The 14,197-nt window shown below is 43.5% G+C and overlaps 2 protein-coding genes across 5 annotated transcripts in view; one reads left to right on the top strand and one right to left on the bottom strand.

Annotated features, from left to right (window-relative positions):
- Nucleotides 1-2,066, bottom strand: part of kcnh1b (potassium voltage-gated channel, subfamily H (eag-related), member 1b) — a 128,037-nt gene extending 125,971 nt beyond the window's left edge. For 3 of the 4 annotated variants that reach the window (XM_050043707.1, XM_050043704.1, XM_050043706.1), the window contains exon 1: nucleotides 1,933-2,066. In XM_050043707.1, coding sequence (XP_049899664.1) covers nucleotides 1,933-2,005 — 73 coding nt within the window. In that variant the 5' untranslated portion in view covers nucleotides 2,006-2,066. The remainder of the gene's footprint in view (nucleotides 1-1,932) is intronic. The other variant, XM_050043705.1, reaches the window with a different exon arrangement.
- Nucleotides 2,067-4,904: 2,838 nt separating this feature from the next.
- Nucleotides 4,905-14,197, top strand: part of rcor3 (REST corepressor 3) — a 17,138-nt gene continuing 7,845 nt past the window's right edge. The window contains exons 1-8 of the mRNA XM_050043753.1: nucleotides 4,905-5,340; nucleotides 5,447-5,503; nucleotides 8,966-9,043; nucleotides 9,157-9,209; nucleotides 11,454-11,615; nucleotides 11,729-11,853; nucleotides 12,938-13,016; nucleotides 13,710-13,925. Of these exons, the coding sequence (XP_049899710.1) occupies nucleotides 5,217-5,340; nucleotides 5,447-5,503; nucleotides 8,966-9,043; nucleotides 9,157-9,209; nucleotides 11,454-11,615; nucleotides 11,729-11,853; nucleotides 12,938-13,016; nucleotides 13,710-13,925 (894 nt within the window). The 5' untranslated portion in view covers nucleotides 4,905-5,216. The remainder of the gene's footprint in view (nucleotides 5,341-5,446; nucleotides 5,504-8,965; nucleotides 9,044-9,156; nucleotides 9,210-11,453; nucleotides 11,616-11,728; nucleotides 11,854-12,937; nucleotides 13,017-13,709; nucleotides 13,926-14,197) is intronic.

Raw genomic sequence — 14,197 nt, 5'->3', positions numbered from 1 at the left:
ACTGATTAAAGACTGATTCAACTCATGTTACTTTGAACTTATGGATAATTCTAACGTTTTGTTGCTCAAAACAGGAACAGCAACACAAACGTTATGTTATTCACCATCACTGCATCGAGGCAGAGACCGACAGATGTCCCAGAATCTGGACAATAAAACCTGCATGCAGAGATATCTCTGAGGACGAGTCAGCTAATACACAGACTAGAGTTGTATCCAGCAGAATTCAGTGACCTACTAAATAGTTAAAGTAACACTCTTATTTTAATATTTCATATTACTGTTACCTTTACACAGGCCTACATTAGGCCATATACATACTCTATATATATGGAAGTAAAATAGGGCTGCAAATAACGATTGCTTTCATTGACGATTAATCTATTGATTATTCATCTATCAAGCAAATACACAGCTTGAAATATATATTCAGTTCATGATGACATAAACAAAGAGAAAGCAGTAAATTCTCACATTGGAGAATCTGTAACCAGCAAAATCTGTCGCCTGACAAATAATTACAAAATAGTTGCTGATTAATTTTCTGTCTGTTGACTTGTTGTTTAAATGTGAATTTTGAGGTTGATTTATATGAAGTCAAACGTAGGACAGGCAAGGCAACATGAGAAGGAAATTAAATTATCTTTCTCAAATTTAAGGTATATATATGTGCTGCTTTGAATATATGAAGCATCATCAAAATATATACGTGTTAGTTTTTAAATATAAATGTAAACCTTGGTTAACTCAGCCTACATCAAGCAGAATGCAGGGTAGAGAAGATGTACAGCACACAAGCTTTAAAAATATGCTTCAATATGAAAATATGTAGAAAATACCAAAATATCTGTTCCTACAGTTCAAGGTGAGTTAGATTTAAGACTTTTTAAGATTTTTTAAATGCCACTCACAATAAAATTTACAAATTTACGATTTTGTGTTTTTTTACAATAACCTAAACTTAATTAAAAACAAAAAACAAAACATGAAGTGACATCAAGTATTTCAGGGCATTTTAGCTCAAATGTTTGTTGCAACATAAAACTTGGAAATATCTGCCGTTCGTTGGCGAGTTTTCTTGGTGTTTTGGTTCGGCTTTTCAGACGTTAATAAGACAGGCAGTCTAAGGTAAATTATTTTACAAAAATATCTGTTACAATTATTTTGAAATTTTACATATTCATAAAATCCTATTCCCCAAGTCTGAGAACTTTTAAGACTTTTAAATGTTGTTTTAATACATTTTAATACCAGCTAAGGCCTTATTATTAGATTAATAAATTAAATGCCTTGTCAGACTTTTTAAGGATCCTCGGGAACCCTGTGTAGTGTTTTGCCTCTATGATCAGAATACAGGGTAGAAGCTGTACAGCCTCATATAATGTTAAAGGTAAATATGCTGAGAATGTGACGAAAATATCAAAATATAGAATATGTACGTACTAGTATTTTTAAATCAATGTAAGCCCAGGCTAACTACATGGCCTAATATAACGTCATAAAATGAAGGTAAATATGCTAGTTTAGGCTATAAAAATATATTAAAACGATCAGAACAGATTTAATGTAAGTCTTGGCTAACATAATTTGGGACACGAAGGTAAACATGCGCTCTGGTGGGTTTAATATGAAAATATAACAAGTATAAGACATATGAAACTGCATGGCGGTTTTAATGAGACACACTGGTTGATTTTAGGTGAAGATAAATTCTGCTGTGATGAAGACAAACACCGGAAGTGAAGCTAACTAATTAGCTTACTACAAAGGTAAGGCACCAGGCACGTGCAGGTTTTGTGGAATGAGATGAGCCTATCACAGAGGAGCTGTCTGATGATGAAACAACCGAACAGAACCACGAGACGTTCCCCGCCACAGACAGGCTGTGGCCGTTAAAGCCAGCTGTGTAAACCGGACTGAACCGGATCCTACCGTTGGACCGGCGGACGATGTTCTCCAGGAACGTGTTCTGAGGGGCCACGAGACCCCGCCGTCCTCCCGCCATCCTGCCGTCCTCCTGCAGCGCGAGGCAGAGCTGCTTCCCGCCGCTCACATATCTGATGCTGCACGAGCCCCGCGCGCTGTAGAGTAGGAGCCTCGCTCTCCCGCGCGCTCTCTCTCTCTGTCAGCAGGCTCCTCATTGGCAGATGGCTGCAGCACGCGCTCCGAGAGCAGCCTCCGCGAGGCGGTCTGCGGTCCACACAGCTTAGGACACACTGAGAGACAGGGACAGGGAGGGAGGGACAGACAGACAGGTAGAGACAAACAGGTGGAGGGAGACAGAGAAAGAGGGAGGGACAAAGAGGGACAGACAGGTAGAGAGACATGGGTAAAGACAGAGACAGACAGATAGAGACTGAGATAGACAGGTAGAGACAGACAGACAGAGAGAGACAGACAGATAGAGACAGAGACAGACAGTTAAGAGACAGATAGACAGGTAGAGACAGACAGACAGAGACAGATGATAGACACAGAGACAGACAGGTGGAGACTGACAGGTAGAGACAGACAGGTGGAGACAGAAACAGACAGAGACAGACAGGTGAAGACAGAGACAGACAGGTGGAGACAGATGGATAGAGACAGACACACAGGTGGAGACAGACAGGTAGAGATAGACGGTTGGAGACAGAAACAAACAGCTGAAGACAGAGACAGACAGGTAGAGACAGACAGGTGGAGACAGACAGACTTACAGGTGGAGACAGAAACAGACAGGTAGAGACAGAGACAGACAGGTGGAGACAGACAGACTGACAGGTGGAGACAGAGACAGACAGGTGGAGACAGACAGACTGACAGGTAGAGACAGAGACAGACAGGTAGAGACAGAGACAGGTAGAGACAGAGACAGACAGGTGGAGACAGACAGACTGACAGGTGGAGACAGACAGACAGGTGGAGACAGACAGACTGACAGGTAGAGACAGAAACAGACAGGTGGAGACAGAAACAGAGAGAGACAGACAGGTGGAGACAGAGACAGACAGGTGGAGACGATATGATCGTCACAGAGGATATGACCCAAAACATGAGCAAGAAATTAGAAAAAGAGAAAATTAAAAATAAATAAACAAGGAAATAATACTGTGATATAATTTTAAAATGTAACAATAATAATAATCACAATGACAACAATAACAATAATAATAACAATAACAACAACAATAACAATAATAATAATAATAACAATAATAATAATAATAACAACAACAACAATAACAATAATAATAACAATAATAACAACAACAATAACAATAATAATAACAATAANAAAACCATCAGCAGGGATTTATTTTCCCATGATCCTTTGAAACCACAGCGACATCACTTTTCTTGAGCTGCTCTCAGACCGTTGCCGTCTCCACCAAAACATGGGAAACAAGGCAACGAGCAACTCTGTACAAAATGTCTAAAAAAAAAAAGATAATAACAATAATAATAATAACAATAATAATAGCGATTATTATTGTTATTATTATTATTATCATTATTATTAATAATATTAATATTATTGTTATTATTGTTGTTGTTATTATTGTTATTATTATTATCGTTATTATTATTAATATTAATAATAATAATAATAACAATAATAACAACAACAATAATAACAATAATATTAATATTATTAATAATAATGATAATAATAATAATAACAATAATAATCGCTATTATTATTGTTATTATTATTATTGTTATTATCTTTTTTTTTTTAGACATTTTGTACAGAGTTGCTCGTTGCCTTGTTTCCCATGTTTTGGTGGAGACGGCAACGGTCTGAGAGCAGCTCAAGAAAAGTGATGTCGCTGTGGTTTCAAAGGATCATGGGAAAATAAATCCCTGCTGATGGTTTTATACTCAGTGAGCTGCTGGACGGACAGTTCTGTCTGTCTGATTAGTTCTTCATCCATAATCACACATTAGCTCATTGTTTGACCGGTAAAAACAAATCTGACCAAAATGTGTTCAACACTTATTTCTGCTCTGAATGTTCCACAGCTGGTTTGTTCTGGTGCCAAGTGTCAGGGAGGAAAACACAACGTGCTGGAAACAGACCTGCTGAATAATCTGAAGGACATTTCTGACAGCTCTAAAGTCCAAACAGACCAGCTGTGAAGCACCGTCCGTCCCCTGGCAGGATGGACCTTATGGACCTTGTGTCCCCTGTGTGTCCCCTTTGTGTCCCCTGTGTGTCCCCTTTGTGTCCCCTGTGTGTCCCCCGTGTGTCCCCTTTGTGTCCCCTGTGTGTCCCCTGTGTGTCCCCCGTGTGTCCCCTGGCAGAGGTCGGGACCCTCAGGTTGGGAACCAGCACTGTGCACAGACAGATCCAGTTGATCCTGTGAAGATGATCTAGATCTGAGCTGAAGTGAATTTACATGACAGGACGGACAGTTTGAGTGTCTGGGTGAAGCACCATGTGTCCCCCGTGTGTCCCTTGGCAGGGTGGACAGTGTGTCCTCTCTGTCTGCAGGAGACACTGTTGACTGCTGTCAGATCGCTGTGCGGCGTCTCCCCCTGCTGGTCAAACAGAGGCGGTGCAGGAACACCGACTGAAAAACAAGGACAGAAAACAAAAAGTCCGCGCTGAATCTTCACCAACATGACATCACTTTGAGTTCATATGATGTGGTGACGTCACGATGTTTGATCCGTGAATCAGCTGAGACATGTTTTCATCAGAGATCAGGATGTTTACACTTTGATTTCTGGGTCATTTTCATCATTTCCGGGTGTTTCAGACTCCATTTGGCTCCTCATGATTTTCATGTGACTTTTTCTGCTGCTGAATCTCAGTTTTTATTTTATTTCGGATTTATTTTTATTTTAGTTTATTAGTTGTGTGGGCGGAAGGATCTGCTGCCACAGGCGCCGCAGCAGCTGGAGTCTCACAACGGTGCGTAAAAAGCCTTCCGCCGCGGTGGTTAGACCCCGCTCAGCCACCGCTCCAAGCGGGAGGAATATCCGCCACATGACCCGTCGTGCATATTGAGATTATTGAAAACGTAGAGGAGACTGTTCCGCTGTGACATGTGAGGTGTTTGACCCTGAATGAGCGTTTATGAGGCGGTGGGAGCGAAGAGAAGAGCGCGACAGCGACACGGCCGGAGCAGCGGCGAGTGAGCGAACAGCAGCAGAAAAAAACCTCCAGCTCCTGCTGACATTTTCTGTCCCGACACGGCGGCTTCAAATCGGTGAATCTGAGCGGAGAGATGCCGGGGATGATGGATAAAGGCTCCGAGTATCTGGGGAAGGGTCGCTCTAACGGCACCAAGAGTCCGTCCAACGCTTCTAACGGACATTTCTCTGACGAAAGCGGCAGCGACGACGAACACGGTGAGTATAGCCTCGAACAGCCTCCCGACGCTCCGTGTGTGCGCGTTAAAAACGACATCATGTGTGTATTAACTCAGTGTGTTGTGTTCATGCGGGTGTGTTCCAGATGTGGGGATGCGGGTCGGAGCTGATTATCAGGCCAACATTCCCGAGTTCGAGCCCGGTGAGTTTTTCCTGGTTTGTACCTGAGTGACGGACGGTGGTAGCCTCGGTACATGTACAGTAACACACACACACACACACACACACACACACACACACACGGTGCGTTCAAACCGTGACACTTTGAGTTTATTAAGTCAGCGTTAATAAAGAAACAGGAGCCGAGGCTACCTCCGCTCTCACTGACAGCTTGTGACATTTAGTTTGTTTCTAATGAAGCTTCATGGAGTTGGGTTGTTTTCATTGCTCCTTATTTTCCCTCCATAGACATTAATTAACAGAACATAAGATATAATATCATTATCATTATTATTATTATTATTATTGTTATTATTATGAAAGTGTTGATAATTAATAAGAACTACTCATCATGAGTTGATGCACGCTTCCTTCTGCACCTGATGCGTTAAAACAATGACAGAAAACATTAATTTAAAGCTCCAGTGTGTCAGATTCAGCAGGACATACATAGAACAGAATCAGTCTGTTTTCTTTAGTGTTTAATCAGCTGGACATAAGAATCATTGTGTTCTGGTTCCCTCAGAATGAGCTGTTTATATCTCCACAGGGAGCAGGTCCTGTCCACAGAGATCACCCTGCTGCACCGCTATGTTTCTACAGTAGCCCAGAAGGGACAAACCAAACACTGACTCCAGATAGAGACATTCATGTTTTCACTTTTTCATGTCAGCCACCGTAGTCAGCAGCTGCTCTGTGACAAGCAGTGTCAGCAAAACAGACATTTTAACATGAAGCTGCTTTATTCAGTGTGTTTACTGGTTTAAAAGTATCAGGATCCACACTGAAAATGTGCGCATGGACAAAAAATCTTCATTAGTTTGTAAAACCAGGCTGGAGAAGTTTCAGCTGGTTGTAATCTGTAGACGTCACCGTGAGACGCCACTAAATCCCCCTGAATCTGACGCACTGTTCCTTTAAGCCATTTAAGATCTGGTGACTGACTAAATGTCAAACTGGCAGCGCGATCGTTTCACAGAAACCGACAATAAAAATTATTCAAAAATTGAAGCATTAGTAAAATGTTTCACCTCAAAGTCTGTGCAGACATCCAGACTGTTGGTCTGCAGTGTGGGCCTGGAGACAGTGGGTGCTACATGTAGAAACAAGCCTATTGCTTGGTCACTGAGACGTTTAACCCGGGAGTAGTCTCGCTCACCAGACCTTTCTCAAGAAAAGAAAGGTCTGGCTGCGCCGACTCTCACTTTAAGATTGGAGAAAAAAACACCCCGGCTTTTTTATTTCTTTCAGCCAATCACAATCGTTCTTGGCGGTGCCACAGCAACAGTGCGCTTGCAAAAATATTGCCGGGGTGAAACAGGTTTTGGTGTAACACGCCCACAAAAATATCGCCTACAGGACGCGAACCATGGCAGAAAAGTGGCTACATCCCTGCAAGATCAAACACCTCAAAAGTTAGTAAAGGACGTGTTGAAAACTGCAACCGGAGGTGGTAGGGCGGGACTTCAGCGGGTGGCTCGTTCCGCCCAATGAGAGGCTGATCTATGCAGCGAACTTCCGCCCACTCAGACTAACCCCGGAGTGACCTGGTTGACGCGCCAACTGTAGTTTGATTTACCGTACGCTGTGTTGCTTCTCTATTGAATCCACAGGTTGTTCTTGGTTGCAGCAAAGCAATTTAATTCTTCCATGCAAGTGTGAACAAAGTCCATTTAGCTCCAACAGAGACCAAACTCTCAGCATATGGCGTGACAAACATTTAGCGCCGTAGTGGTCGAAAACATATAGGCTAGGCTATAGATCAAAGACATAAAGACATGACTGTAAACTCACAGTCTGACCCAGTAATAATATGTTTGGTGATTTGCACTTGAAAAGACGTTCAGGTTAAAATACAGTAGATTTGAAAATGTTGCACATCTATTTGTATCTTGACTCAACAGCATTCAGTGACTTTATTTCAGCTACAGATGTAGTAAATGTAAAGACAGTGAAATGCTGCACCATTGCTCACTCAGAAATATGAACATATAATCCCCAATATTAGGCTATAGGAGTTATGTTCCATCAGTGCGACCAGTGACATCAGTGATCGAGATCATTAGTCATTGATACTACTGTCTAAAGCTTCATACCCATTTTAACATTTAAATAATTAGACCTACACATTATGTGCAATAAACATTTGGGAGCTGCTCTGACAGACTGACAGTCTGATCCTTGTGCACAGTGTTATAAAAATAATAAATATAAAAAGGACAGAGGTTTGATTCTGAGCTGAGGGTGAATTCTCGCTGTGTAATATTTGAATGTAAAGACAAAACCTGATGTCCAAAGAAATGATTGATGTGCATAAATTCAGTAACTTAAGACAGTCCTGAGTAACAAACTAATATCCAGCAGGATTTAGACTGTGACAGACGGTAAATCTCCGCTAATGAATGCGCTTCGATACAAGCTTTGACACGGACTGAATGAATGAGGAAATGAAACAGCGTGTAAGAGGGAGGAGACAGAGAAAAACTCAGGGTTTATTGAAGAAAACCTGTCAGCGAGCAGGTTATGTTCACAGAGTCTGTTACCATGGTGACTGACTCAGAGTTTCAGTTACCTCTCTTTCTGGAACGGATAACTCAGAGTTTCACTCATCTCAGGGTTAACTTACTCTGAGTTTTCACATAACCCGCTTTCTGGAATACCCCCTGAGCATGAGAACATCACAGTGACACCCTGTGTTCCAAACAGTGAACTGCAAATTAAACCCTGGGTTATTGAACAAACATATCTGGCTCCTACACCACATTTCCCATGATGCAACTCAGAAGCCCCTTTCATGGGCTTTGTTTAGGGCCGAACACATGCTGTGTCTTTAACCACCTGGACAACATGAGGTCGGGAGCTGGACGCTACTCTTGTGCCTTTTCTGTGCCAGCTTTCAGGAGCCCAGCAGCAGGTTGTGTCTGAGGTTGCTAGGCAACCATAACCAGCAGCGTATCATCGCCTGTTTACCTGAAATCCCGAGGACAGAGCTGATCTACTTCCTGTTTGTGTGTGGGACAGATGTGACAGTTCTGCACTAACATGATCAACTCCTCCTCCATGTTTATCACACACTGATATTTACTGAAGAAGCAAAGATATCTGTGGGCTGTGATTGGTTGGTCCTCATCACATGACATGTGGTGCACGCTGATGTGCTTCAAAAGTTGAACTCAGTTTATCTCAGGGTGCAGCCATCACACCTCGTAAAATAGGTGGTCAGGAAGGCGTGTGCTGTGACAGCGTTTGAGCACACCTGCCACACGTCTACATTGACAACAATGAATTTGAGGGCACAAAGGCAACATGTGTACGGCCCCTTATTCAGCTTTGGACAGCTTCCTCCAGAGCCACAGAAGATATTTGATCATAGTTTAAACTGAGCGTTTGGTGTAAAGTTGGCGGAATGAGCCTTTAAAGTCAAGTGTTCTTCCTGTTTGTTCAGGTTCCACTAAGTACACGGACAAAGACAGCGGAGGGATGCTGGTTTGGTCTCCGTATCACACCATCGTCGACTCCAAGTGTAAGTCGCCTTTGTGCACACAGCTGCAGTCCTCTGTCAGGTCCTCAGATCACACTGAACTGACTGTGTGTGTGTGTGTGTGTGTGTGTGTGTGTGTGTGTTTTCCTCCACAGTGGACGAATACATCGCTTTAGCCAAAGAGAAACATGGATACAACGTGGAGCAGGTGAGAACGTCCTGTCTCTCTGTGTCCGTCCTCAAACACGTCGTCTTTCTCCCTAAAACTCCCAAAACATCTGGAGCCAGTCGTACACATGACATGTACGCACAAAAATCATCCGTACGCCTTTTCCCACATATAAACTGGTATGTGAACGCCTCACGCAGACTTCAGACCAGCGTACACTCATGTTGTCACGATACTGGAACTTTTAACTTTGATACAATCCCTTACAAAAGGTCGATATACCGCGAGGGAGAGATGACACTGAGGGCACACCAGTCCAAATGATTTATTGGAAAATATTACAAGCGTGTAACACAACAACAGCGACTTTTCTTTTCTTGGTTAGCAGCAGAGAACATTATCCCGCAGGTCTTCTAAACGTGGGAACACCTGCTGAAAATAGGTGAGAGAGTCAGCTTGACTGTGACATCATCATGTTTTAACGTCATATCTCAGGAACAGAAGGGGAGACATTTGGTCAGATACTGAATTGGTGACTCTAATCTTGAAACTGTGCTGATTGTATAGATCTTCTGTGTGTGAAGCATCCATGTTTTCACTGACATGGATGGAGACTGTCAGAGACACTGGACTGGTGGGCGGAGTCATACAACCACAGGGTGGACTGGTGGGCGGAGTCATACAACCATGGGCGGGGATTGTAGTTCTTTATTATCTGGTGTGTCACATTCAGTGTGGCGGACGAGTCAAAAATCAGGTAGCAACAGAAAGCAGGATGGAGGCCAGTGAAAATGTTACAGAGGTTACTTCCTTTTTATGTCTCCTCACCAACGACAGCTTTGACCAGAGGTATTAAAATATGATGAAGAACTTTTAAACACTTATTTTGTAGGGCTGTAGTCTCCTGGTCGACTGGTCGATTATTTGGTCACTATGCTCTCGTCCGACCAAATTCTCACTGGTTGAATAATTGACGTGTTACTTTCATAAGGAGAAAAGTGCTACATCAACAGCTGTCCACGATTAATCCATTATTTCCTGCGGCGGGGGGACAGGCTAAGTTACCTGTGAAAACACCCCCTTTGGTTTTGTTTTTTTGTTGTTTTTTTAAAGATATTTTTTGGGGCTTTTTAGCCTTTAATGGACAGGACAGACAAGTGTGAAAGGGGGAGAGAGAGAGGGAGTGACATGCAGCAAAGGGCCACAGGCTGGAGTCGAACCCAGGCCGCTGCGGCAACAGCCTTGTACATGGGGCGTCTGCTCTACCACTAAGCCACCGACGCCCCGCCCCTTTGTTTACACAACGTTGAACTCGCCCACCCTCACGCTCTTGTCTGTTTCTGTAAGCTGAAACCATTTCCCTCAGTGGAAACGAAGCTTGTATTTACTTTAACTTCACAGATAAGAAACAATAAATTGTGAAGACAGTAAAGCCTCCACTAAAATAGCATTTTAAGTCGTGTGTGATTTATCCTTCAGGGATTTATCCTTCAGGGATTTATACTTCAGGATTTATCCTGGCTTCATATGAGCAGAGGAAATCTGCGCTCGTCGCTAGGCTAATTTATACAATGTAAAATGTATAAGACAGTTGTTTTGTCAGTGAACCTTGTGAGTTGTAATGGAGCCAAATTATGTGCCGTTACCTTTGTTACATGTTGCTGTTGTCCCTGGTTTTATATGAGAAGAGGAAAAGATCGCTAGACGCTAGGCTAATTTGCATAATGTAAAATGCCATAGGCGTGTGCTAATAACGTTAGCATGTTGTATTTGTGGGGAAAATGTGTCCAGATAAAGACAAGTGTTTGTCTGTGAATGCTGCGAGTTATAGTGAAGCTGATTTGTGTTTGACACTGTCTCTATTAAGCCATGTTTACTGTGTGTTTAATCTGTGTTTAATGTGTTTTTAATGTGTTTTTAATGTGTGTTTAATGTGTTTTTAATGTGTTTAATGTGTGCTTAATGTGTGTTTAATGTGTGTTTAATATGTGTTTTAAATCAACTAACCTTTACAGCACTTAACACAGTCCTCCACTGCCGACTAGTGTTTTGGAGGTGTAACTGCAGAGTGACACAGACACACCACTGCAGAAGTAAAAATAACGTGCAGATTTTTTTACCCACGACTAATCGATTAGTTGAAGATTATGTGCAACTTTAGTCGACCAAGATTTTCTTTGGTGGACTACAGCCCTACTATTTTGTTCCTCACACTGTGTGTGTGTGTGTGTGTGTGTGTGTGTGTGTGTGTGTGTGTGTGTGTGTGTGTGTGTGCGTGTGCAGGCGCTCGGCATGCTCTTCTGGCACAAACACAACATCGAGAAGTCTCTGGCCGACTTGCCGAACTTCACCCCGTTTCCAGACGAGTGGACGGTGGAGGACAAGGTGCTGTTTGAACAGGCCTTCAGCTTCCACGGGAAGAGCTTCCACCGCATCCAGCAGATGGTAAACACAGTAATATTCCTGCGTTACAGCCACGGAGACGAGTATGTTTACTGCCACTCTCTACACCGCTCTGCATACATCTGACGGCTGTGGCTTCTTCCTGTCTCCTTCAGTTACCGGACAAATCCATCTCCAGTCTGGTGAAGTACTACTACTCCTGGAAGAAGACGCGCTCCAGAACCAGTCTGATGGACCGTCAGGCTCGTAAACTGGCCAACAGGAGCAACCAGGACGACAGGTACGCCTCACTGATCAGCTGTGACGAGCTCAGAGCGCTTCTGTCCCAAAATGTCCGCTTATGAAGAAAGAAATGGATCGATAACAGTCCAACACCATCTGTGACTCGTGCATGAGCGTCTCGCAGCTCTGTAGCACTCACAGGTTCATCTGGAGTTTGTAAAAGACGAAATCTGTTTGTGATCTGTGTGCGAGGAGGGAAATGAGCCACCAACGAAAAAACCACGTCAGACGAGTCTGTGGACTCATTTTAAAAGTATTGAAAAGAAAGTTCTTGTTTCAGTCCCAGCAGGTTGGAACTCATTGGTTTGAACAGCAGGTGGCGCTGCTGCTCCGCTGCGTTTGTTAGACTGAAGCATTAGAGGCGGAGCTTCAGAGGAGCAGGGTCTGCTGCTATTGGTCAGATCAAAGATAGAAAGAAAGACAGAAGCTGCGTCTCTGTTTCACTCTGAAAACTCTGAGCAGGGTTTGAGTCTGACGGCGTTTCAGGGCCACTGTGAGTAATAAATAAATAAATAAATAAAAATCCAGAGCCGGGGTAGGGGCGATATATTCCTAGAAAAAACTCTGAATTTTGCTAAAGCTGTTAATTTACGATAAAAACCTCAAACATTCATTGAGATTTTATTATAATGAGTATAGTCAGTCCTGTGATAGTCTGGCCACCTGTCCTCCACGGTGCACCCTGCCTCTCACCCAGTGTCAGCTTCCTGTACTTACAGCTTATGAATTACATGTGATGTTATTTTTCTTCCTCACTGGTGGTTTCAGTCTCTGCGTCTCCTGACAGAACAGCTCGGTTGAATTTCAGCATGAACGTTTTTTCAGCCGAGCATTGTTAAAACAGCAGCTGATGCTTCTGTAGGGAGAAGTTAGCGGAATGAGATGGCGGTCCAGGCAGGAAGCGTAACGTCGTGTTTTATCTCGTAACAGCATCGTTTACATACAACTTGTCTTCTGTCTGTTGACCTGTAATCACTTCCACTCTGCTGATTTACTCCCGAGTTAACAACGTTATCCATCTGTGTTGTTGTTGTGATGACGTGTACTGACTGAATTTTGACTTCCTGCTGTTGTTGCCACAGCGACGAGGAGATGGAGGAGGCCAATCCCATAGAAGCCAATGACAGCGACTACGACCCCAACAAGGAAACCAAGAAAGAGGTACGTGGACACACCTGAGCCGCCGCTCCTCTCACCTCTCACTCTGTACATCCTCGATTCCTTTCCTCGCCTTCTCTCCTCACATCTTAGTCCCTCCCACCTGAGATACAAGCGGAGGTGGCAAACATGGCTGGCCTGACACTTTTTTCTTTAGCTCATAAATAACAATAATAATCTGTCTCTCTGTTTCTCACACACATACACATCTAATAATTAATAAAGAGTGTGTTTTATTTGGCAGGAAAGCATCACACAAGCAAAAATAAATTATGTGAGTTCTCTAGTGCCTACTCTGTACCAACTGCAGCCTGTGTCTAAGTTTAAACACTCAGGTTTCTGTTTTGTTCTTTAAATATTTTTCCTGCTCAGAAACATTCATCTGAAGCTATTAAACAACAACTTTAATTTAAAAACGGTTGTTAAAAAACAGTGACAATATTCTGGTGATTAAAATGTTCTGAAGCTCAAATCTGAGGCTGTTGTGTAAATAGCTTTCCAGTGAATAACAAAAAAGCAACTTCTGATCAGCCCGTATCAATTTCAGGCTTAAAACACTAACTTCCTGTTTAAAACACACCCACTTCCGGCCCAAGCCCCGCCCCCTCCGAGCACGGATACGGACACAGATAATGGTGCACTCGCTCATCCCTAGTAGACACATAAAGTAGCTGTGTGTGTTTCCTCCACCTGCAGAACCAGGTGGAGCCGGTGGTGCCGGGCTCAAAGGTGGCTCTGGGTCGGCGGGAGCACCAGACCCTACAGCACCGACACCACCAGCGCTCCCGCTGCCGCCCCCCCAAAGGCATGTACCTGACCCAGGAGGATGTGGTGGCCGTGTCCTGCAGCGCCTCCGCCGCCAACACTCTCCTCCGTCAGCTGGACATGGAGCTGGTGTCCCTCAAGAGACAGGTAGGAGACGCCAAAACTGTTCTGCACCAACTCCGACTCCGCCTCCTCTTCAGAGGATGATCTGAGAAAACTGAAGCAAAAATAGAAAGAATTTATATTTAACCACTGCGGACTCAATCAGTACGTTTCCATGGTAACAGTGAAGTGGAGCCACAGTCCCAGCTGGACGAGGACATCTAACTGGCCTACTGTCCTTGTCCCAGTATACAAGCACGGGAGGGGAATCCATTTATTGAGCCAAGTATGTGCGACTCCTCTACGATAGGTGGAGA

Source organism: Epinephelus moara, chromosome 5 (genome assembly GCF_006386435.1).
Source record: "Epinephelus moara isolate mb chromosome 5, YSFRI_EMoa_1.0, whole genome shotgun sequence".
Lineage (NCBI taxonomy): Eukaryota > Metazoa > Chordata > Actinopteri > Perciformes > Serranidae > Epinephelus > Epinephelus moara.
This window is presented reverse-complemented; position numbering and strand designations above follow the sequence as displayed.